The sequence below is a fragment of the Xenopus laevis genome, chromosome 1L (assembly GCF_017654675.1).
Source record: "Xenopus laevis strain J_2021 chromosome 1L, Xenopus_laevis_v10.1, whole genome shotgun sequence".
NCBI lineage: Eukaryota > Metazoa > Chordata > Amphibia > Anura > Pipidae > Xenopus > Xenopus laevis.
Genome location: NC_054371.1, coordinates 201,527,689 through 201,552,336, shown reverse-complemented (window position 1 = coordinate 201,552,336; position 24,648 = coordinate 201,527,689). Strand labels below are relative to the sequence as shown.

At 38.3% G+C, this 24,648-nt stretch overlaps 1 protein-coding gene across 4 annotated transcripts in view; it reads right to left on the bottom strand.

The window, feature by feature from the left end:
• LOC108717944 (high affinity cAMP-specific and IBMX-insensitive 3',5'-cyclic phosphodiesterase 8B) overlaps nucleotides 1–24,648 on the bottom strand; it is a 98,102-nt gene that overhangs the window by 19,555 nt on the left and 53,899 nt on the right. For 2 of the 4 annotated variants that reach the window (XM_041568959.1, XM_018265406.2), the window contains exons 2-6: nucleotides 12,392–12,451; nucleotides 6,272–6,462; nucleotides 2,766–2,825; nucleotides 2,189–2,246; nucleotides 1,418–1,506 (exon numbers count right to left, since the gene is read on the bottom strand). In XM_041568959.1, coding sequence (XP_041424893.1) covers nucleotides 1,418–1,506; nucleotides 2,189–2,246; nucleotides 2,766–2,825; nucleotides 6,272–6,462; nucleotides 12,392–12,451 — 458 coding nt within the window. The remainder of the gene's footprint in view (nucleotides 1–1,417; nucleotides 1,507–2,188; nucleotides 2,247–2,765; nucleotides 2,826–6,271; nucleotides 6,463–12,391; nucleotides 12,452–24,648) is intronic. The other 2 variants (XM_041568963.1, XM_041568956.1) reach the window with 1 other exon arrangement.

The window sequence follows — 24,648 nt, the reverse complement described above, 5'->3', positions numbered from 1 at the left end:
TTCCCTTAAATAACAAGGGAAGGCTGATTTACTGGAGAGTACCAATATATAAGAGACCTCCCATTGAACTGCACAAGTTGCACAAGTTCAAGTCTGCTCTGTGTTTTTCCCCCAGACCAGAGCATTTTTTTTACTAAAAGGAATGCTGGCCCAGGGAAAACCCTTTTTAATCTTCGTTGGTACTCATCTGTGCATTGGGCTTCCCTTGTTCTTTAAAGGAGAACTAAAGATTAACTAACTGTGCACCCCAATTATACATGCAAAGTTTGCATTTGAGTGTGGATACTCATCAGACTGTTATATATATTACAATAGTAATTTAATAAAAATGTTGCTGATGGACCCATACAAGGAGAACTAAAGCTTAAATAGAAACTATGTATTTTATATATTTGATTTATACTAGAGGTACAGCAGCCTTAATATAGTAATGATCCGTGTCTTTAAAGTTTTACCCAGCAGTCCCCATTCTTCTGATGTTAATAGGCCATTTTCTCATGTAAGTCACATGTAGGGTTGCCACCTTTTTAAAAACCTTTTACCGGCTGCTGGGGGCGGGGACACAAAGGGGCGGGCAGTGACATCAAAAGGGGCGGGCCGTGACATCAAAATGGGTGGGGCCACGACACGGACACCACGGATGATAGAAGAAGTAAGAAAAAAGGTAAGTTTCAGGGGATGTTCCAGGGGATTGGGGGCAGGCCGAGGGCTCCTTTTAATCGTATTACAAATTTACCGGCAGCTACATTGCTGGTAAATTTGTAATACCGGCCCCCGGCCTTGGCAGGTATTTTACCGGCTAGGTGGCAACCCTAGTCACATGCCACATGCTTATGGTGCTCTAGGATGCTACTGAGATGTGGTGCATCAAATCTGCAGCCCTCCCAGTGATTTACCTGTACATTCTGCTGCATATGCTCACTAATTAATAAATAAGTTTAATCTTGCAACTTGGCTAACAGCCAGAGAAAAAGAAACCAAAAATGGTTTCCGCTACAATGGAAGTTGCCCTTTTACTTTAGACTAAAGCTGGCCATAGATGTTGAGATTTTTAAAAGATCAGATCCTCATTGTGAGACCTAGATTTTCTCGGAATGATCATACGAATTTACCATCAACTAAAAAGACCAATTTGCCAGGAAAACAAAGGGGAGCTGCCTGATTGGCCCTGCAAACATAGATAGATTGCACTGTGACCGACAAAGATTTTTTGACCTGGCCGATCAATTTCCTGACAGATGTCGGCTGAAAAATCGTAAGATGTATGTTCGTTTGAATCCCATTAACCGCACGATCATTTCTAAGGATTGGTTGGACTTAAAATCGGTCGTTCGGCAAGAAGAATCGTCACGTCTATGTGGAGCTTATTTCCTGCTGGCCTTGACCACTTTGGGGAAAACACTTTATTTCTACATACCGCAGTTTGAACTGAGATCGCACCTCGCCATGTTCTATTTGGATCAGCTCATTGTAACATGCGATCATACTGCCGTTCTCCACAAATCTCTAAGGGGGAAAAAGAGAATATCGTCAAAGGAATCATTCATATTTACTAATATTCGGATATTGTCAGTGATGGAATATCACTGGATACGTGAAACACCAAAGTTGAATTTATCCCAGTATTTAGCAATAACCAAGTAACATATAAAACTATAAAATGCTATTTCTTAATTCTATTTCTTTTCCCTTGTGTGAGAGACGGAGCCAGGGAGTGAGGCTGATAGCAGCACAACAGCAATGCAGCCAAAGCCCATCTAAACCATCAAGCAACAGCCAAAATTGCAGATAATACGGCTGTCCCTGTGCCCATATAATAAGTGAGCGCCTCTCACTTTTTAAAAGGAAGCTTGATAGGTATAAAGACACTGTCTAGCAGCCAACTAGCCTAGATCTGAGTCCCTGAAAGTCCCCTGGCAGAATCCTGAACCGAATCCTGGATTTGGTGCATCCCTATTCATCTTTCTATTCAGGCCCTCTCCTATTCATATTCCAGTCTCTTCAAATCAATGCCTGGTTGCTAGGGTAATTTGGACCCCAGCAACCAGGTTGCTGAAATTCCAAACTGGAGAGCTAAATAACTCAAAAACCACAAATAATAAAAATAAAAACTAATTGCAAATTGCCTCAGAATATCACTCTCTACGTCAAGGGGAACAGCCCCTTTACACGGTTTTCCTTTACCTACCCTATTAAATCCCACATTCAGCAGGGGAAGGACAGACATCTCCTCTTGATCAGAAGCTCTGAAACAGAAAGTTACAAAATGAAGCATATTGTTAGCTTACTGATTCATAACACAAAAGTCCTTCACAGTACCAGAGCCTTTCACTTGCAAATATTAAACTGTAAAAATTCTACCCCTGACCCAATATGCCTCTAGCTGTAGACAGACAAAATTCCACCTGGAATGATAAGTGTATGGGATGAGATGTCAAATAGGTTTCAGACTAATTGTAATTATGCATTAGGCCAGTAGGGGGAATTGTGCCCATCTACATGGCCCATCTAATCATGATAAAGTGAGTACCAGAGAGTATGTGTATCTTTGAAAGTACCGTACCTATTCCAAGAGAATCAATAAGTATCTGTTTCTGGTGTAGTATCGCAATTTTTTTAAATTTTTATAACCCTCAAACATTCTTTGCTCTACTACAACACTGTATAAGCAAGCAGGGGCATTAATGCTTTCTCCGTCGCATCTGGGCTTGGCTTTTGAATCCTGCTGATTCCAATCACAACAAATGCAGGTGTCACCAACTTACACACGTGGTACGATGGCAAGAATCGTTGTGTGCTCTGAGGGCTTTGTTGCTCGTATGGACCTGTGGAAGCAAAACAAACGTTATACAGCCTTAAACATTTGCCTAGGCCCCCATAGCATATAACAAGGTTGCAGAGAAGTGAAATGTTGCATTAGTCATTGTGCTGAAGCTAGGTCATTTAAGGTAGTGAATATGCTTTCATCTCAATCACACCCTTACTGGTACTCAGGCCAGCATTTGCCCACTATGTATCCCTAAAAGACCTTCAGGCTGCTGCCCCTGGAGTTTGGGGACAGAGAAGAAATTAGCAAATTGTTCTTTAAAAATGGACCAATTTTAATTGTATCAGCATATCAATGTGTACACAATATACTAAGAGGCAGATTTATCAAGGGTTGAAGTGAAATTTTGAATTCAAATTTTCAAGGTTTTTTTTTTATGGCCAAAACTGTCAAATTCCACTATTGAATTGTTAAAATTCGATTCGAGTTTTTTTTTAAAAAAAATTGTACAGGTATGGGACCTGTTATCCAGAATGATCGGGACCTGGGGTTTTCCGGATAATGGATCTTTCCGTAATTTGGGTCTTCATGCCTTAAGTCTACTAGATATTCATTTAAACATTAAATAAACCCAATAGGCTGGTTCTGCTTCCAATAAAGATTAATTATATCTTAGTTTGGATCAAGTACAAGCTACTGTTTTATTATTACAGAGAAAAAGGAAATCATTTTTAAAAATTTGGATTATTTGGATAAAATGGAGTCTATGGGAGACAGCCATTACGTAATTCGGAGCTTTCTGGATATCGGGTTTCCGGATAAGGCATCCTATACCTGTATTCATTTTTGAGATTTATCATACACTGGCCCTATAAAGAACTCTAATTCGACTAAAACCTGCTGAATTGCTGTTTTAGCCTATGGAAGACGTCCTCCTGGGAATTTGGAGTTGTTTGCAGCCTTCCTGACTTCCTGAATCGAATTTGAAAAACTCAAATCAAATTCGTTTCAAATTAGATTTAAGTTTTCAGGTCCATAGTATTCACACGACATTGAAAAATGTAATTTTTTTTAAGAAATTTCGATTGGTCAATTTTCAGGGTTCATGGGAGTTTATGGAAGTTTTAAAAAACTCCTATGAAATCGAAATTCCACCCTTCCATTCCATTGCCTCCCAATGTTAATTTAAGATGAACCTCCTATTTATTAAAGGAATACAACTCTGGAAATGTGTTGGTGCTAAAATTACTTTAGGTATATATATATATATATATATATATATATATATATATATATCAAACCCTCTCAACAAACCGCACTCCAAGGACTTGTGAGTTGTCAAAAATCAAAATGCCTTTATTTCAACGTTTCGGCTCTCACTCGTGAGCCGTCTTCAGGAAAGTGAAGACGGCTCACGAGTGAGAGCCGAAACATTGAAATAAAGGCATTTTGATTTTTGACAACTCACAAGTCCTTGGAGTGCGGTTTGTTGAGAGGGTTTGATAGTGATATTTTTACCTGCACCTAGGCGGATGTTTTTTGGAAGAGAGTGCACCTGACTAGGACTGTTCTATATATATATATATATATATATATATATATATATATATATATATATATATATACACATACACACACACGGGCAGATTTATCAAAGGTCGAAGTAAAAAAATGTAAATTTCAAGCTATTTTTGTGTACTTCGACTAGGGAATTGTCCAAATTAGATTTGAATTTTAAAAAAATTTTAAAATTCAAATATCGAAATTTATCATTAAAAATTCGACTTCAACCATTCGCCGTCTGAAACCTGCCGAATTGCTGTTTTAGCCTATGGGGGACCTATTTGGAGTCAATTGGTGGACTTTTTGAAAAAACTTTGAATCGCATACGATCGAATACGATGTTACTTCAATTCAAACTATTCTAATGAATATGGCCTATTCACCCGAAGAAAAGAATTTTAAATTTTTTATTAAATTTCGGTTTGTCTTTTTTTTATTGGAATTTGGAAGTTATGGGAGTTCAAAAAAACTCCCACTACTTTGAAATTCGACCCTTGATAAATCTGTCCCATCTATTCCTGATGTATTGTACAGCCACTACCATATGTATGTGAAATATGTTTCAGGTTCCATGCACAATGCCGAGATTCAATGGTTCTGTCATTGGGTGAAAGGTGTAAGCAGAATCTAAACCAGGACCCAATTGTTTTGTAGGATGGGGGGGGGGGCGCATTTGATTACATCATGTCTAGACATGAGCTAGCTAGGTGCAATGACAGTTATGTATAGGATAGATGTTGTGACTTCAGGACAAGCTTTTTGCAGACAAGGGCACCTTTATTTTCCCTTTATTGTAGGAAGTGACCTGAGCGAGTGCTGGGTTCCAGATAGCAACCCAAGTTGGCTACACACCTAGTCATAAAAGGCCATAGGAATACATTCAGGCTGTGACGTAGAATAGTTACTTTCTGTTGTGAGCACAAGCCCCAACCGATAAGGTCACACTCTAATGTGCTTAGTATTCCTGGAAGCATCCGATGATATGCAATAATAAAAGTCCCTTCTAATTTAGCTTAGCAAAGCATTTAGTTATTTTTATTATCTGTATCACTGCTAAAACATTTTTGGCTTGTTTAATAAAGGGGTGGTTCACCTTCAAACAACTAGTTATTTTCAGATAGATCACCAGAAATAACCACTTTTTCCAATGACTTTCTATTTTCTATGTGTGACAGTTTTTCTAGTATTGAAGTGTGAATTGTCATTTTTCACCTTTTGAAGCAGCTCTGGGAGGGGGGTCGCCGACCCTGTAAACTGTTACATTTCTTATCTTTGTCCCTGCTGAGCAGATTCTCTGAGTTTCATTACAGGCAGCTGTTAGAATTGATAGAATAGTTGCTAATACTCCAGAGATGCTGCTGAGAAATGGATCAACTAAATGTTGCAAAATTGTAACAATAGTGACTGATTTCCCAAATGAAGGAAATATAACATCTAACGATATCTGTCTTATATACAAACAGGATTGGTGGCAATCTAAGGTCCATGCCTTTCGTTGCATTATTCTGCATTTAATCTGGTGGCACAGACACATGTAAGACATGACACAAAACAAAAAAATTGTAGAGCACACTAACTCACAAAGTAAAAACCACTGTTTATTATTACATGAAAAAACACAGGGGTCTGCTGTGGAATGAACATCATTGGCATAAGGGTTGTTCCCAAAATGCGTAAGGCGTCCGTTCCACAGCAGCTACCTGCGTGTTTTTTAATGTAATAATAAACAGTGTTTTTTAGTTTATGAGGTAGTGTGCAATACATTTTCTTTGTTTTTTCTCGTTTTGGATAATCGGAGTTGGAGGATCTCTGCGTGAATGCAGGCACACTGAATCCTCTGCAGTCCGTCTGAGACACTCAGTAAAGAGTAGGGGTGAGTCTGGACTGCTCTGTTGAATGACTAAGACATAAACCAGCCTTATTCTATATCACTGTGGTTACCTGCACACGGCTTCTGCATCAAGGTATCTTGAATGCCTGTGATCTATGACAATGATTTCATGGTGCTTATCCAAGAAGCACTCAAGGGCAGTCTCCGGCGTCCGAGCAATATTACATTTGTATCCCGCTCGATCACAGGCCCACCAGAACCCATCGCTCTGGCTATCTTCTTTTGCAAATACTAGCAACACCTGAAAATACACATGAACATGTGATTATAATGCAACAGTTTGGGGCAGATTTATCAAGGGCTGAAGTGAAAATTTGAAATAAAAAAATTCTAATTTCGAGCTATTTTTGTGTGCTTCGACTATCGAATAGGCCAAAATTTGCTTTGAATTTGAAAAAAATTTGACTATTCGAATATCGAAATGTATCATGTATTTTTCTCTTTAAAACTTCAGCCATTCGCCATCTAAAACCTGTCAAATTGCTGTTTTAGCCTATGGGGGACCTCCTAGAACCTATTTGGAGTTTTTTGGGGGAAATAATTTGATTCGAATTCGATTGAATGCGCTAAAACTTTGATTCGAACAATTCGAATACAGCCCATTCACCCAAAGTTAAAAACTTAGATTTTTTTTTAAAAATAAATTTCGATTGGTCTTTTTTTATTCAAATTTCGAAGTTATGGGAGTTCAAAAAAACTCCTATTACTTCGAAATTCGACCCTTGATAAATCTGCCCCTTTGTGTTGTTTTCCAAAGCCATGAATTGCACAAAAGAATTTTATGAAAAACTCAAGCTTGGTTTATTTGGCTCATTTATCACTGTATTCTCTGAAAAGAGAGGTACACACACAGCAAAAAAAGGGCATCATTCACAAACAGTTATTATCCTAAAAACGGACTGACTTGCCTTTTCCAGTTTTGTTTGACAAGCAGTATAGAGTATAATCTCTGCCATTTTCCTTTGTGGACTGTCAAGTTAGTACAGTGGAGTCCCACACAATATCATATAGCAGATCAAATTAACTTTAATATCAAATCAAAAAGGATTTAATAAGTACAGAGGCTGAAAGATTGGGAGAAAGACAGACAGAAAATGGATATTTGTACTTGGAAGTGACAAAATTATATTATTTACTGGATATGAGATTGGGTGCAATACAAGATAACCCCAAGGCACTACGGCCTGCAACAGGGGGACATAATTGAGTAATTAAAGGAATTAAAGGAACAGTAACACCAAAAAATTAAAGTGTTTTAAACTAATGAAAATATGATGTACTGTTGCCCTGCACTGGTAAAACTGATGTGTTTGCTTCAGAAACACTACTATAGTTCATATAAATAAGCTGCTGTGTAGCAATGGTGGAAATTGAAAAAAAAGGCTATATGGCACAGGTTAAATAGTGGATAACAGATAACACTATTATGTTCTACAGAGCTGCTGTGTTACCTTAGCATTTTCTCCTTTGAATGGCTGCTATATTTATATATTATATACTATACTACTATATAAATATATTATACTACTATATAAACTATAGTAGTGTTTCTGAAGCAAACACACCAGTTTTACCAGTACAGGGCAACACTGCATTATATTTTTATTAACTTAATACACTTTCACTTTTTGATGTTACTGTTCCTTTAACTGTAAGGACAATCACACATTGTACTATTTGTCACCTGTGTTTTGTAGCAGGCTACAAAACAGGCTACAAAACACCGAAAAATGCCTTGCCATAAAACATTCACAAAACTACACTATTTGAGTATTGTCTGTGGCAGGGTATTTTCTGGGGTTTTGTAGCCACAACAAAACATGGGTGACACCTAGCATAATAAATCTGCTTTTCTTACTGGAGCAAATAATATACAGTACCCTGGAGCTCTCCAGTTGGGGGAAAAATACTCTTTGGACCAGAAAATGTTGATGGTTCTCTAAAGTTTTGCATATTGTATATTATAACCCGAACAAGCTTGCTATGTAACAGTCAATATGTTCCTTCTGGGAAGAAGCTCATTCATTAACTTAGTTGATCCAAAACCAGAGGTTCCTATACAAAGTGTTTGTTCAACAAGGTGCAGTGAAGCACCAATTACACCCATTCTGTTTTAAGCTGGTCAACTATGAAGCCGCGTTGAAGAGAAATACACCCACTGAATGTATGATGGAATATTGAGAACAACTGCCACCTAGTCTCAAGCTATTACAGCATAAAGGCAATAAAAATAGACCTCAAGACTAAATTCTCATGTGCAGAGTGTTCTGACCTCTGGGTTTGTGTGGGACTGGTTTGTCTCACTTTATGGCCTTATTTGTTTGTCATATCCCCTTAATGTATTGCACAGCCCTGCAAAAATAAACTATGATTATAAATATAATGAAATAGTTGGTTCAATGCCACCTGGTACCATCTCCGTTGAACTTTCCAATTTTATGGCACACAAAACTATTCCAGATAAAGTGTTTTTAGTAGAAGGCAATGCCTGCTTTATGTTATCGCTCTGTATATGCCACAAAAAAATATATCATGCTGTTCACTGACAGTTTGCCTGGAGTGTTCCACTACTGTCTGTTTTTGGTTGAAGGTTATCGGGCAATTTTCACTATGTGTAACCAAGCATTAGCATAGCTCAGTGACACAGGAGGAGGGAAGGTATTGCTTGAGATAGAACAACTATAAGGGTTGATTTATGAAAGCTTGGTAACTATTAGTTAACAATAGACCAAAGGAGAGTAACATTCAGTAAGGATTTTGATTGATGTAGATTTGTTTGTGACAAATGGGACACTCAAAATACAGATTTATCATGACCCAATAGAGATCATTTTACAGATCCTAGGCGTATTGTTAGTTTGTTATTTGATATATCTGTTACCTAAATTTTTAGAACTCAACTGGCTTCCCTTGAAATCTGTGCAGACTGGATTTAATAATTGCATTTGTTCCCCAGCCCTGGTTTAAACACAGACGACCTGACTTCTTACGTAGGACTTGTCGGAATACCACAACATTTTCTCATCAATCCTGAATTTTATTGCTGACAAATTAAAAAACAAACATCTGGACTCTGTTTCTTGGCTCTTCCAACTTTCTCTAATTCACCTGGGGCATGGATCTGACCTTAGCTGCTTATTCCCAGGAGTGGGTAATCCTCCCTCATAGAAAAGCCAAATGTTTTTCTCCAGAACAGAAAACTATACTTGGAAAAGAACATTCATTAATTTATGCAAAATGGAAAAATACACAGTACCTTGCTTGCCTCATTTGCTGGCATAGAGAAATAATATTTTTATGTATAATAGCTTACTAAGCACAGAGTCCACCTGTATTCTCCTGATAGAGTGAGTGAGATCTGTTTGACCCAAATTAATTAAAGGGGAACTAAGCTACGATCTTCACTACAGGTTCAATTCCTTGCATTACAATAGATTAATTCTTACAGTGAATTTATTATTACATGCACTGAATATTTCTGCATTCATTATAAACACAAACCCTTCAGGCAATGACCTGTACAAAATATTTCTATTTTTGTAAGTCAGTTTAGAAGAGGGAGGCTGTAAAAGAAGACAGAAACATTTATAACCAGCTTGTTGTATATGATTAACTGGACTGGAATTTGTTTATTAAAAGAGTGCAAAACTGAACATACCTTAAATGGAAATTAGGAGCATATTGGTATAGGTCATTAATACTTGCATTAAATATATAGCTAAAAAATGTGACAAAATGTAAAAAATTAAGCCAGCAGTTTTACAATATGTGTTAAAGGAGAATGAAACTTTCAGTATGCTGTGGACAATCATATTTTAAGACAATTTTCAATTGGTTTTCATATTTATATTTTTCTGCAGGTTTTTGGATTATTTTTTTTGTTCAACAGCCCTCCAGTTTGCAATTTCAGCAGCTTTCCAGTTGCTTGGGTCCCATTTACCCTACCAACCAAGCTGTGGTTTAAATGACAGATGGGAAGATGAATAAGAAAGATAAGGAATCAAAAAGTAGCAATAATAATAATAGAATTGTAGCTATGCAGAGCAATAATCTGTTTGGCTGCTCAGGTGACCCCCATCTGAAATCTGTAAAGATGCAGAAGAAGAACGCAAATAATTCCAAACTATTAAAATGAGGCCAATGGAAAAGTTGCTAACGATAGGCCATAACACCTTATAAATTAACTCTACAGGTAGAACTACACGGGCGACTTTACCTGCGATACCTTCCGTTCCGACATGACACTAATCACATGCGTCACTTCGGATGCGCCGGATCTAACAGAAATATAATAGTAACGATCCAGGATGTCAAGTCTTTCCTTGTTAAAGGGCAGTTTGCCTAAGGGTAGAACTTCACGGGCGATTTTACCTGCGATACCTTCCGTTCTGACGCAATGAGACTAATCACAAGCTTCACGTCGGATGCGCCGATTCGAATGTAAGTAATAGAAATGTCGCATGTAGAAGCTGATTGCATCCAACATGACACGACTGTCGGATGAAGATGCAGTATGCAGTGTTCCCATCCAACAGTTGTGTCGTGTCGGATGTAATCAGCTTCTATGTGCAACATTTGTATTACTTACTTACTTACATTCTGTTCATTATAGCCGGCAGGAAGGTATTGCTGGTAAAATCGCCCCGTGGAGGTCTACACTTAAAAAAGGAAAGGCTTGACATGCTGGATCGTTACTTTTATAGGAATGCTAAACTGGTACAGTAAGGTCAGTATATAACATACACTGGTTATATTCCTTTTTAGGCTTTGGTTCTCTTTCAAGTCACATCAAGTGGTAATAGTATTTTTTCATGTGTTATGTATAAAATGTTATGTGTTAATATGTGCAATAACATATCATATACAGTATCTGTGGCATTATATACTGAATCAAACCCATGGTGTTTATGGCTAAGCCTAACTTTTAGGAGCTGCCTAAATGTCTTCTGTCTTGATCTCTGCAAATGTATGGTACAAAAAGAGTATCACTGTGCTCTCATTAACTTTACATGATAAAGCACAGAAAAAGTAGCATTTAGGGCAGGGGTGTCCAACCAGCAGCCTGAGGACCGCATGCAGCCCAGGATGGATATGAATGCGGTCCAGCTTGAAGGAGAGAGAAAAGGAAGAGAAGGGAAAAAAAGAAAGAAATTAAGAAATAAATGTATGGAAATACAGAGAAAATAAGAGTGAAATAACACTTTGTGCTCTCTAAGTCCAGACACATTAACCACCTCAGTCCCCATATGCAAATTAGGGGCAGGGAGTGAAAACACGTGACTTTTTCTCACAAAACAAAAATGTTTTCCCTGTCCCACCCCTAATTTACATATGCAAAATAGGAGTCGGTTTCGGTTCTGTATTCGGCCAATTTTTCGCTAAGGATTCGGGGGTGGATAGTGTATTCGGTGCATCCCTAATTTAGATTCTAATATGTTCTTGGGGCACTTCACTTCAAGTAATGAATCAATGGTCAGAAGCCTGGCTAGAACATGTGGACTGCTGTAATAACATTACAAGGACCATATTTTTCAGTAAACAAAGGCAAACAGAGGCTCTTACTGCAACCAAACACAAGGGAGCAACCCTGTTATCCAAACCAAACTGTAGGACACTGTCTAACATTAAATAGCCCTAATCAGCTTGCACAGCCATTACTTAAAGGGGTTATTCACCTTTAAATTACCTTTTAGTATGCTGTAGAGAGTGATATTCTGAGACAATTTGCAGTTGGGTTTTCATTTTTTATTTGTGGTTTTTGTGTTTTTTAGCTTTTTATTCAGCAGCTCTGGTTGCTAGGGTCCAAATTACCATAGCAAGCATGCATTGATTTGAACAATAAATTTGTAGCCTTACAGAGCATTTGTTTTTTAGATGGGGTCAGTGACCCCCCCATTTAAAATGTGTAAGGAGTCCAAAGAAAAAGTCAAATAATTCAAAAACTATAAAAAATAATGAAGACCAATTGAAAAGTTGTGATTTTTCCAGTAAATATAATGCACCTCCGAGAACACTTGTCTGTCTCAGCTACACTGGTTGTCTATATAACCTTAAAGCAAGAAACATGTTATAGGTTAAGGTGCACCCACTGGCAAATGCCCCCAACTATCTCCAACAAATGTTATCAGCTGTGCTATGGATATTAGCTTCACTCTTCCATACTGTGTTACCTGAATAGGATCCTGGGTCAGTCTCATAGGTCCAAGCCACAGTTCTGTTGATGATACCTGCTGAAAGGAAAGAACAATTAGGATTTCTCGTCTCCAGTAAATTAACACTGCCATGCTACCTGCTGTCAGCAACCTTTATGTTCAGGAAACTTACTTGCCAAAAATAATGAACTTTAAATAAACTTTCTATTACAGGTGCTCTGATTTTAAGCTACCTTTACAGTTTCAATTATCAGCATCCCTATACTGCCACTTTCCAGCCTTAGGGCTCTTTTCCATTCATTCCACCACACAAGGAGGCATGAGTCAATTTTTTCTTGTGGCATCTGGTTTTGTACCGATGGAAGCACAGTAGAGTATCTCACTAGCGTTCAGTGCTTCACCACGGTCCTATCCCCTTAGGAAAGAATTGACTCTATAAACCCTAAAACTGAAAATGTTGTCAGTTGTTGGGGGTCATCAGGCCCGGACTGGCAATCTGTGGGTTCTGGCAAATGCCAGAGGAGCTGCTATAAGGTGTCATAGAAAGTCAGTATTTAGTGGGCTGGTGGTGCCTGTTTGGGCCTCTGTGTGGGCTGATTGGGCCTCTGTGTACCTGAAATGCCAGGGCCTTTCTTAACTCTCAGTCCAGACCAGGGGGTCATTAACCCTGGCAATCAAAAAGATAACTTGCAAGGAATCAAGTTTATCAAGATTACTTTTTTATTGCTAATATTTCTCTTCAGGGCCTCACCTATTTATCTCCCATTCCTATTCTGACCTCCAAACTGCTGTTTGGTTGCTAATAACGTCACATGCAGCAGAAGATTCCTACATCACACATAACAATGATCTAACACTCAATACGAGTGCTAATTGTTGTACTCAAAAGTCTACTCAGAATTGATCCACCCTCTCTGGTTTTAAATGTAAAAGTGGAAGGAGAAAAGGTATTTAATAAAGATTTTCCTGGCTTTAAACACCCCTGGATATTCAGTTCTGTCTGCTCTAATATACTGAAACCATATCACCAATAAAAGGAAAGAGAGAAGTTCCTTATACAGAATTGACTAAGTCTGTTTAAAATAAATCTACTCATACAAGGATGCTAGTAAGAGTGAAAACTTCATATACAGGTATGGGACCTTTTATCCAGAATGCTCGGGACCTGAGGTTTTCCGGATAATGGATCTTTCCATAATATGGATCTTCATACCTTATATTAGTAAAACATTTAAACATTAAATAAACCCAATAGGCTGGTTTTGCTTCCAATAAGGATTAATTATATCTTAGTTGGGATCAAGTACAGGCTACTGTTTTATTATTACAGAGAAAAGGGAAATCATTTTTAAAGATTTGGATAAAATGGAGTCTATGGGAGATGGCCTTTCTGTAAGTGGTTTCCGTATAACGGATCCTATACCTGTATAAGTAAAATAAAATAAAGGTATGGAATCTGTTATCCAGAATGCTCGGGACCTGGGGTTTTCCGGATAACGGACCTTTCCATAATTTGGAAGTTCAGACCTTAAATCTATTAGTCAATAATTTAAACATTACATAAACCCAATAGGCTGCTTATGGCACCGTTTCACACAACCAATTTTCACAATTAACATTATTTTAAAATCACTTGGCTCTGAAACATGTCAAATAACAAATAGTTGCACCAAATCAAGGAAAATCTTGGGAGAGCACTGGGCATGGTCATTAAAATATTAAGTAATGCACAATAATTAAGTACCCTTCAGATAATAGATCACATACTTATAATGACTCTTACGCTGAACAAATATCTTTTTTCCCCATTTGTGATATACCCGGCATTATGAGTAAATGTGTATGTAGCACAATACCATTGTTTTGCATAGCAATACGAGTGTGTTTGTATACTAAATAAATGTCAATGGGTAGTTACAAAATGAAGAGAAACAGTGGGAAGGTATAACCTGGAAGCAGCCGCTGTCCCATTTCAACTTCGATCAAATGCCTGTGTTTTAGTCTAATCTTTGTATGTTAATCAAGACGTGGCATGGGGGCATGTATGTAGCATGTATACTGCATATAGCATCTACTATTTAGGGTAATGACACATGGGCAGATTCGGGAAGACTAGTTACTTCAGGCGGCTTCGAAAAACGAATCGCGGCGAGTGCCATTCCGCTGGCGATTTTTCATTATAGCCGGCAGGAAGGTAGGGGAAGGCAGTTCGGAGAGGCGATTTGTCGCCGGGCCGACTAATCTCCCCGAATCTGCCCATGTGCCCTTACCCTTACAATGTATTTCCCCATAAACAATGCAAACATTTAGAAAGTAAAAAAGTAATGCATCTATTATATGCAATGATTGCGATCAGGGGTTTTTCCAGTTAAATGTGCTTTTCCATACAAAAATTGTAAAAATTAAAAACACCCAGTGTATCTTTTCTGCCCACAGCATAGATTTCAGTTGCTGGGCTGATATTGCCCACTGGCTCAGATAACTGCATACAGGCCCAATTAATTGGCAAAAGTTTTTGAATTCTTTGTCTTCTTCCTCTGACTCTTTCTATCTTTCAAAATGGGACCCCATCTAAAAAACAAATGTTCTGTAAGGCTACACATTTATAGTTATTGCTAATTTTTATTACTTATCTTTCTTGTTCAGATCAATGCATGGATGCTAGCAACCCGATTGCTGAAATTGCAAACTGGAGAGCTGCTTAATAAATAGCAAAATAACTAAAAAAAACACAAATAAAAAAAAAAAATGAAAACCAACTGCAAATTGTCTCAGAATATAACTCTCTACATCATACTCAAAGTTAATATAAAGGTGAACAACCTGTCACGGTCGGCACCCAACACCAGAACAGATGCCAAGCACCCTGGTCTCGGTTCATGCTTCACCAGTTAAGTGACCGCCTTTGGCCTCGGGAGGAGCCCTCGGCTTACTCAGATGCCACCTGGACTTAACGAGAGGTGCAAGGCGTAAGTTCTGGCAGGCAATGGGGCACGACTGTTTACAAGGATGCTGGAAGATAGGAAGCCACCAGGAACAGGAAGGCCGGGCCAGCACAAGCAGATAGAATAGTCGGACAGGCCAGAATCGGGATAGAGATCGTAGAATAGTCGGAGCACAGGCAAGGTTTCAGGATTGGAGAGAACAACGTAGTTTCAGGCAGGCAAGGTCAGGATTGGAGAGGTCAGAGTAGTTTTAGGCAGGCAAGGTCAGGATTGGAGAGGTCAGAGTAGTTTTAGGCAGGCAAGGTCAGGATTGGAGAGGTCAGAGTAGTAAGCAGGCAGGCAAGGTTCAAACACAGTAGATCAAAACAGGAATCACAAGTAATAACACCCAGGAACAAGCTAATTGAAACTAACAACGGGCAACTTGCTTAAAACTAAATTCCCCTCATATACTGTTTGAATTTGGCATCATTGCGAGCTGACATCACACGCCATCGTAACTGCGCCTTTAAGAAACGAGCATGCGCGACGCGCGCGCCTTAGAGGTAACCGGCACCAGGAAGGAAGGAGGAGCTGCGCAGCGGGCGTCCACGCAGAAGGAGCGGCGGTGGACCCGGCTGCCCACTAGACCACCAGGGTAAGTCCTGACACAACCCCTTTAATGGTTTACCCAGCTTTCTGTTGTTATATAACAGAAAATAACTATAAACACAGCATTTTTGTTACCAGTCAGTTGCTGAATGTCCAAACCACCAGTTTGTATTATAAATTACAAATTTTGTAAAAAGAACATGGAAATTAGGGGGTGTGGCCACAAAAATGGGCAGAATCAAAAAAAAATTGCTGTGCTGGGAGGTATGACATCTAAAATACTTGCCAATATTAGGCAAGCTAAATTTGCTAAGTTGGTGACTGGCCTGCAAGGCTGATAAGAATAATAATCCTATCAAGTTTTCCAGAAGTACATGCTATACAGGGCCATGACTTCCCCCCTTTGTTGACTGGCACATGCAAGCACAGTTTGGACTTCTAAACATGCCCAATTTTCTGTCATAGGACGGCCAATATGCAAAAATTGATAAGCTCCCAACTCAGTTTGAAGGGTGCCGATTTAAACCCATTGTATTTTACATTTGCTATACAATTGCCCTATTCTCCTTTTTCAGCCCCATGGCTACACGGCAATCTATTCATATAAACTATAGTACAGGTATGTGACTTGTTATTCAGAATGCTTGGGACCTGGGGTTTTCCAGATGAGGGATCTAATTTGGATCTCTATGCATTGTCTACTAAAAAATCATTTAAACTTGGGGAGAGTTATTTACTAAAATCTTTCTGATTATTTAAATAAAAAAAGTCTGACCAAGTTAGAATCCTAGAATCCATGATTTGACCTTATTTATTATTTAAAAAGCTTTATTTAATTGGTTCGGGTAAAAACCAAATAAAACCCCATCAAAACTCGAATTGTGCGTTTTTTTCTGAATTTTCAGTAAAAAGCCTGAATTTTTCAGATTTTTTTCCTCGAAAACCCTGAAAAGGTAAGATTTTCAGGCTAATTCCAACGCAGACCACAGAAACTGCAAAATAGGATAGGGACCACTGCAATTGACTTATACAAAACCTCGGCAGGTCTGAGATGGTAGGTTTTTGAATTTGAGCTGGCTTTAATAAATCTCAAAAAAATTGAGTTTAGCCCCAAAAAGCACGACTGAAGTTTAGTAAATAACCCCCTAAATAACCCCAATAGGATTATATTGCCTTCATTAAAGATTAACTATATTTAACTGAGCAACAATTACAAGTACTGTTTTATTATTGCAAATTATTATTTCAATTATTTGATTAAAATGGAGTTTATGGGGGATGGCCTTCCTGTAATTCGGTACTTTCGGGATAATGGGTTTCTGGATAACGGATACCATAACTGTAGTGTTTCTGAAGTAAACACATCAGTTTTACCTGTGCAGGGTAACCGCACATTTTTAAAATCACTTTAAAACTTAAAAAATTTTCATTCAAAAGGTGGAAAATTGTTCTTGTACAGCGACAGGGATGAAAACTTTTTATGAACTGCGCACACAAGGCATATTTTGGCCTAAAAATGCTCAAGAGTGAATTTCCAGGTCTGTGTGCTGGTGAACTGAAAACACCAAAGCGGTGGTAGGGGCAGTGTTTTTCTGTTGCATGTGACATTGATATTGCCAATGTTAGTGACGATGTTTGCATCCCTTTTGATCAATAACATGCCTCTACGACTTCCTTGCAAAGTTTGCGACCAAATGGCTTTCGCGAACATTTGCATAAATAAAATTTGAATAAAATTTCACAAAGCATATTTGGGGGTATTCTCCCTTGTCAAAATGGGTGCCTACATCCAAGTTGACTCCGGCATCGATTCCGTCGGCGGCGTCAAAAAAACGTTGCCGCCGGCGAATTTTCACGTCAAATTTTTGAATTTCTTCGCCACGGGGAAACTCGCAAATTCAACGAGAATTCTCGTCTGGCGAATACATTCGCCCATCACTATTGGGGAGTAGTGGAAATTAACTTAAGCTTTTAATTCATTGGGGGTCAGTGGAGTTTGGACCAAGGAAAAAAGCAGGAGGAACATACAGATCCCACAGACAGGGGAAGTAAAGGAACTGCAGACTTTATTTAGTCAAATAACGGATTTACACAAAGCCTTATGCACTTTGTGCACTTGGGCACTTAATCATAGGCTGGTCAGTGGAGTTAAAAGTTTCAACCTGCCGGCCTTATCACACTGCTCTGCCCTATCATTGCTTGATATGGACGTTATTTAAGTTTCTATGTTAGTTACGTTAAGTTTCTAGGCAAGGGCTGTTTTACATACATTGTGCAAATTTGAACATACTTTTTATATGACTTACTCAAATGAACGATGCATCAGCCCCCCCCCCCTTCAGATGCAGATTTCACTGGGCCCAGCACAATAGTCCCCTTTCTTCCCCCTGATGGTGGCCCTTGTTCTACGACCTATACTGAATGTCCCACAATCTTTTATTATTCATAAGCGGCAGCAATCTGAGGCTTTATTGGCATTTTGTCAGAAACTGATTTCATTAATAGTACGATAATGGGCAAGGAAGGAACAGCAATCATATGAAAGACTGCAGTGTGCCAAATACTGTGCTTTTCACAAGCAGGTTTAGCAGATTTATTCAACAGTAAAATATTTACTGCTTGATAGAATGTTTGAAAGCGATTTACCAACTGGTCCCCTAAGTAAGCACTTTAATAGCAAGCTTGATGGGACACCTGGTTTCACACAGATAATAGTGCAAACATATAAAATCGTACAGCATTAATCCATCTGAACAGACAACCTGTCTAGTATATAATTAATAGCCAATGTAATTAATCTTGTGCATGTGTTACTCTACAGTTATACATCGTCAGGATGAATTGCCGTTACTATACTCCGATATAATCTCACAGGCTGTTGTTTAACAGATAACAGGCTCCTTGGTGAGCTAGTGTCCCATATCATGGACAGTGGAACTTGACACACATCCAATGCTTCTAATATTTCCACATACACTTCCAAGTACGGGACCTGTTATCCAGAATACTCAGGACCTGGAGTATTCTCCCTAAGGAGTAATTTGGATCTCCATGTCTTAAGTCTACTAGAAAATCATGTAAACATTTATTAACCCAATAGGATTTTTTGCTTCCAATAAGGATTAATTATATCTTAGTTTGGCTCAAGTACAAGCTACTCTATTATTATTACAGAGAAAAAGGAAATCATTTTTAAAAATTCGGATTATTTGGATAAAATGTTGTCTATGAGAGTTGGCTTTTACATTATTTGGAGCTTTCTGGATAACGGGTTTGCAGATAACAGATCTCATACCTGTACCAAATTAGAAGGTGCATTAAATACAAAGGCAGCAAAGCTACATAACACTAAGGGGGTTATTTACTAATTAAATTAACTAAACTCCGAATTCAAAAATCACGAAAAATTTGTGATTTTTTTTTTGATAAAAACTGACTTAAAAAAATCACAAATTTTTCGGAATTTATTAAAACCCGAGTTTGGAAAAGTCAGAATCTGAAAATCCCGCATCTCAGACCTGTCGAGGTTGCATATAAGTTAATGGGAGAAGTCCCAATGATTTTTTGATGTGCGATGGGTTTTGGGCAAGAAGTTTTCGTGTGAAAATTACGAAAAAATCATGAAAATCATGAAAAAAGTCCGAAAAATTTGTGAAAATCTGATTTTTACCTGCAAAGCAAATTTTCGGGAAAATATAATAATAAATAAGGGTAAAAAAACTGAGCGGATTTGATCGGAGTTTGTAGCAGAAAATATTGAGATAAATTCGGACTTTGATAAATAACCCTCTAAGAGTCACATTTATCAAGGCTCAAATTTCCAATTTATGTGAGTTTTTTAAAACTCCTATAAACTCCCATAAATTCGACCAATCGAAATTTATTAATAAAATCAAATTTTCTCAGATCGGAGTAATTGAATCAAATTAGAAAACTCGAATCAAATTCGATTCGAATTAGAAAAACTCGATTCAAGTTTTTTGCTCGGAAAAAAACTTGAATGTCAGGAAGGCTGCAAACCACCAAATTGATCCCTGGATCTCTCCCATTGACTTATGCAGTAATTCGGCAAGTTTTAGGTGGCGAATAGTGGAATTGGAGTTCTTAAAGGGAAAGAGTATGATAAATCTCAAAATTCTAATTAAAACTCGAATCAAGTTTGGATAATTCCCAATTCTAATTTGAGAGTTTTGACCTAAAAAAAAAATTTGAATTTTGACTTTGACCCTTAATAAATTTGCCCCTTAATGCAATTTAAATATAAGTATAAATAAAATCTGTGCAGTGTTGTGAAAGCTATTTGGTGCTGCCATACTGGTTCTACCCCAGATTGCAAATTGTTATGGCAGATAATACATTTCTTGCTTGGTCTTAGTGGGCAATAAAAGCAGTACAATTGCATGCAACTCCAAACACAGCTGTGAACATGTCATGGAATGCAACTGGGATTCCTTTTTATGTAGGGAAAGAAGTTTTCCAGTATAAAATCTGGCATGTGCTTTGTTTTTCCACACAGCTACAAAGAGATAATTATGGATACTTTGGGGGTTATGTAATAAAAGGCACTAAGTTTGCCCAAGAGCAGTAACTTATATCAACCAATCAGCAGGTAGCATATAAGGGCAGAGACACAGGCAGATTGAGGAGATTAGTCGTCCAGCTTCAAATCTTCTCTTCTTCGGCGACTAATCTCCCCAAACTGCCTTCCCGCCGGCTAGAATGAAAGTCGCCTGTGGGATGGCACTCGGAGCACTTTGTTTTCCGAAGTCGCCTGAAGTGGCATAGAGCTTGTGACGGGATTTTCTTGACAAAATAAGGCTTTAAAAGGGCTAAATATACAATGTTAGAACATGAGCTCAATGAACAGTTTTAGCCTATTGTTTAAATTAATAAATATCTGATCATCCTGCAATTCCATCAGATTACAGATGATCAGACATGCGTACAAAGATGGCCATACATATGGTATCCGTCTGTTCGGGCTGCTGGTCAATCAGATACCAGGAGAGTATTGCCCAGTATACTGCCAGTTTTAAGGCTTTGCTCAGGTGCAATAAACACAAACTGTGTTACCAAAAACGTTTTCATTTATTTGATTTTTTTGTAGTGTTTTTGCATATTTCAGCAGTTTATTTTTGGTACATTTGATACTATATCCCATTCTAAAGCTGCATCCCACCAGATGGAATCATGGGTATTCTTCCCTTAATGCAGTAGAAATGTACAGCAGGACGACATGACCAGCATACTAATCGCTTCTATTCTTTCCCCATGTGGAGCGAATTTATTTAGTAAAAAATGAAACGTGTGGTTTAGCCTGAAAATGAGAGGAATAGTGTATATAATAAGACTGTCTCAAAGAGGAGACTTGTAGCACTTAAGTAAAATGTCACATTTGCTATTTTTGTGCTGTGGGTTCATGATTTTGTATGGGTTGGGGAAATGTGTTTGGCAGTGGGAGAGAGGTGACAGCAGGGAAATGGCAAACATTATGTCAAAATATTATATTAAAATGATGTCGACACCCACCAGGAACACACGTTGCCAGTCTATTCATATATTTATTACTAATCCCCACTAAAATAGAAGCTGGCAGTTGTGTTCTATAGCAACAAGGCTTGATCTGTCACGGCGGCAACTCGAGTTACTGTGGGGAGATGTGAGAAGGCCTACAACAAACCTCGTTATCAGAGGGTGTGCCTATGTCAAAAGACTGCTGCTAATTTTTTTCTAAAATTATCCGATAAATACTTTGGCATAGCTTTTTATACACCAGCCATTGGACCGTTCATGATTGCTCTGATGAGGTTGTCTCATAATTCAACTCTCGTAAAACAGGGGCCTCTGGTGGTCAAAGACAGTAATAATTTGAGAATATCCAGTAACGTGACTAAAGGTTTGAAACGGCCAGTGTTTACCTCTGTACATCGAAACGAACTAATGGTTGCAGAAAAGATCGTAATTGTTACATGTATGGCCACCTTAATCTCTCAAGGGACCCCCTTGCATTGCCCCATCCACATACCCTCACACTACAGAACTGAAGTTACACTGAGGGCCTCCCAGCAGACCCCACTTTAGGTAGGTCCTAGTGCAGTCATAGGATAACTCTACCAGATCATGTAGTTGGGTTAAAATCCCCTGTGGCACAGGCAGTGTCATGTAACTTCCCCTGAGAAAGATGAATGTGTATCTTAAGGCCAGAGTAATGCAGGCCCAGTAGAATACAAGCTGAAGTCAGGTTCTGGTTGGTGTGAGAGTTACATTCTGTAGTAGACATTTTTGTAGAGTAAGACATTTACGACAGTACGCAGCCAAACACCCAACAATAAAGTATTAGTGTGATTATTAAAGAGGACTTAGTGTTTTTTTTTTACTAAACTCCGAATGCAAAAATCATTTTATATATAAAATCGGACTCTTAAAAAATAACAAATTTTTCAGGAATGAATAAAACCCAGAGGATGGAAAAGTCAGAATTTGAGAATCTGGCATCTCAGACCTGTCGAGGTTGCATATAAGTCAATGGGAGAAGTCCCAATGATTTTTTGAAGTGCGCTGGGTTTTGTGTATTACCCCGAAGTTTTTGGAGTTTCCGGGCAAAAATCCGAGTTTTTGGGTGAAAAATCCGAAAGAATCATGAATATCGGATTTTTTCCAGCAAAGCAAATTTGATAAATAACTCCTTAAGTGTTACATACAGGGGTAGTGGAAAAGCTGGATGTGCTTATAAAAGGGGCTTGGCACCCGATAAAAAAGAGAGAGTGTGTGACCAATACAAAATAACATATAAAGCTCCTTTAAAGGGCAAGTCAACCCCAAAATAAAAATGTGCCTAATAAAAGAAAACATAATTCTATGCAACTTTCCAAGAAACACTGATAAAAATGTTTAGTGCTTTTAAAGTTATTGGTAAAAACAATAGCTATTGAAAGCAGCATTTGATTAACTCCTGGTTGTACCTGGGCACAATAATTTTATGGGTTTAAATGAGAAATAAAGCCTACATAAAGAAGTAGGCTAGAAATATTGAACATTATGTTTTGGGCTTCTGTACCAGCCCAAGGCAACCACAACCCTTTAGCAGTAAAGATCTGTGTCTCCAAAGATGCCCCAGTAGCTTCTCATCTTCTTTTCTGCTGATTCACTGCACATGCTCTGTGCTGCTGTCACTTACTGAGCTTAGGGACCACTCACAATATACAGTACACATAGAATAGAAATGTCACAATATAAGCCTGATTAGTAATTAATACAGATAATTACTACATGGCAGCACAGAAACCAGTGCAATTAGCATCAGAATTTAATAATCAGCCCTGTAGCATCAGCTTATATTAAGGGCCAAACTCATTTTCTGCTGGATAATTAGTGACAACCCCTAAGCTTAGCTTCTCAACGGCTGCTCAGAGCCCACTGAGCATGTGAGTGTCACAGACACTTTCCAAGATCGTGACCCCCTGAGATAAGTTTGAAGTCCTGGATCATTGCTGCTTTTGAGAAGCTGAAACTTTTGGCTGGTGCAATAAGTTCATTATTTAAAATAATGAAAAAGGATCCTTAAAGGTCCGAAACATGTGTTAATAAATATTTTGCAGTACAATCTGCTGAATTGTGTGCTCCATCCTATCCCTCTTTGCAAGTTCATTATTTAAAATATGGCATTGGTAGCCATATTCATTTTTAATGTTTAGTTTTCCTTTAAGAGCTAGTGGCAAAAGTCTGACAATACATCACATTTACAAATGTGTCCTATAGCAATCAGCACTGACATGTCCAAGCTGAAGAACTTATTTGAGAAGATAAAATCTCCATTCCTTATAATGTACAAGCAAATTGTATAATTGCTAACTCCTGCCACTAAGGTTTGCACTGACAAGCAAATGCATGCGAGTGTGCTGTGACTGCATTCATATACATGATCCATACATAAATGCATAGACACTAAATCCTTTACATTCTGCATTGCTCCATAGCAACAGGGGCCTTTTACTCAGAGAACCCCACAGAAGGCAATGAAAAGAATCTCAGGCACAGAGCAGTATCCACCTTACAAGAGTTTCTCATTCAGACCCCAACAAAAATATAGCTGAGGCTTCAGTTTCCACTTTAAAGCCAAGTGTACTCGGCTTGCTTAGCTCATACGTCTGCAGTGACACCAAACTACGCACACAGTGCTTTCCTGTGCATTCAAAACATCATTAAAATTCATGATGTTCTTCTGCAGAGCCATAAGATGGACCCTCTGGGGCTGATATGACAAACACCATCCCAGTAGACAAACAGATCCTCATATGCTGCGCTCTATGTCATTGTGCATGTGATTCCATAAAGAATGACGGATCAAATTTTAATGCAATTTCAACTCTCAAAGACGCAGATGCTGATGAAGTGATGACAACGCAGTCTATACAAGATGTTCCTTTTAGTTTAGATACTGAAATACATTAATTCTATACATTTTTTTAATTACATTGTTGTTTTGGGGATGCAGTAGTTGATATATCACTTAACCCGATAGAGCAAATGCTTTACCTGAGTAGGTCTCACAAGCAACAATTCTATAAGGCATTACTTAAAATTGATACCACCCCTTACCGAAATTAAGGGATAAATGGATACTAGACGTCCCTACAATAGATGCTAAAAACTGGCTAGAAACTCTTGAATCAGTCTATGTCCCACTAATCAGTGTTAGAGACAAAATGATACAGTTCAGATTTCTACACCGAACGTATC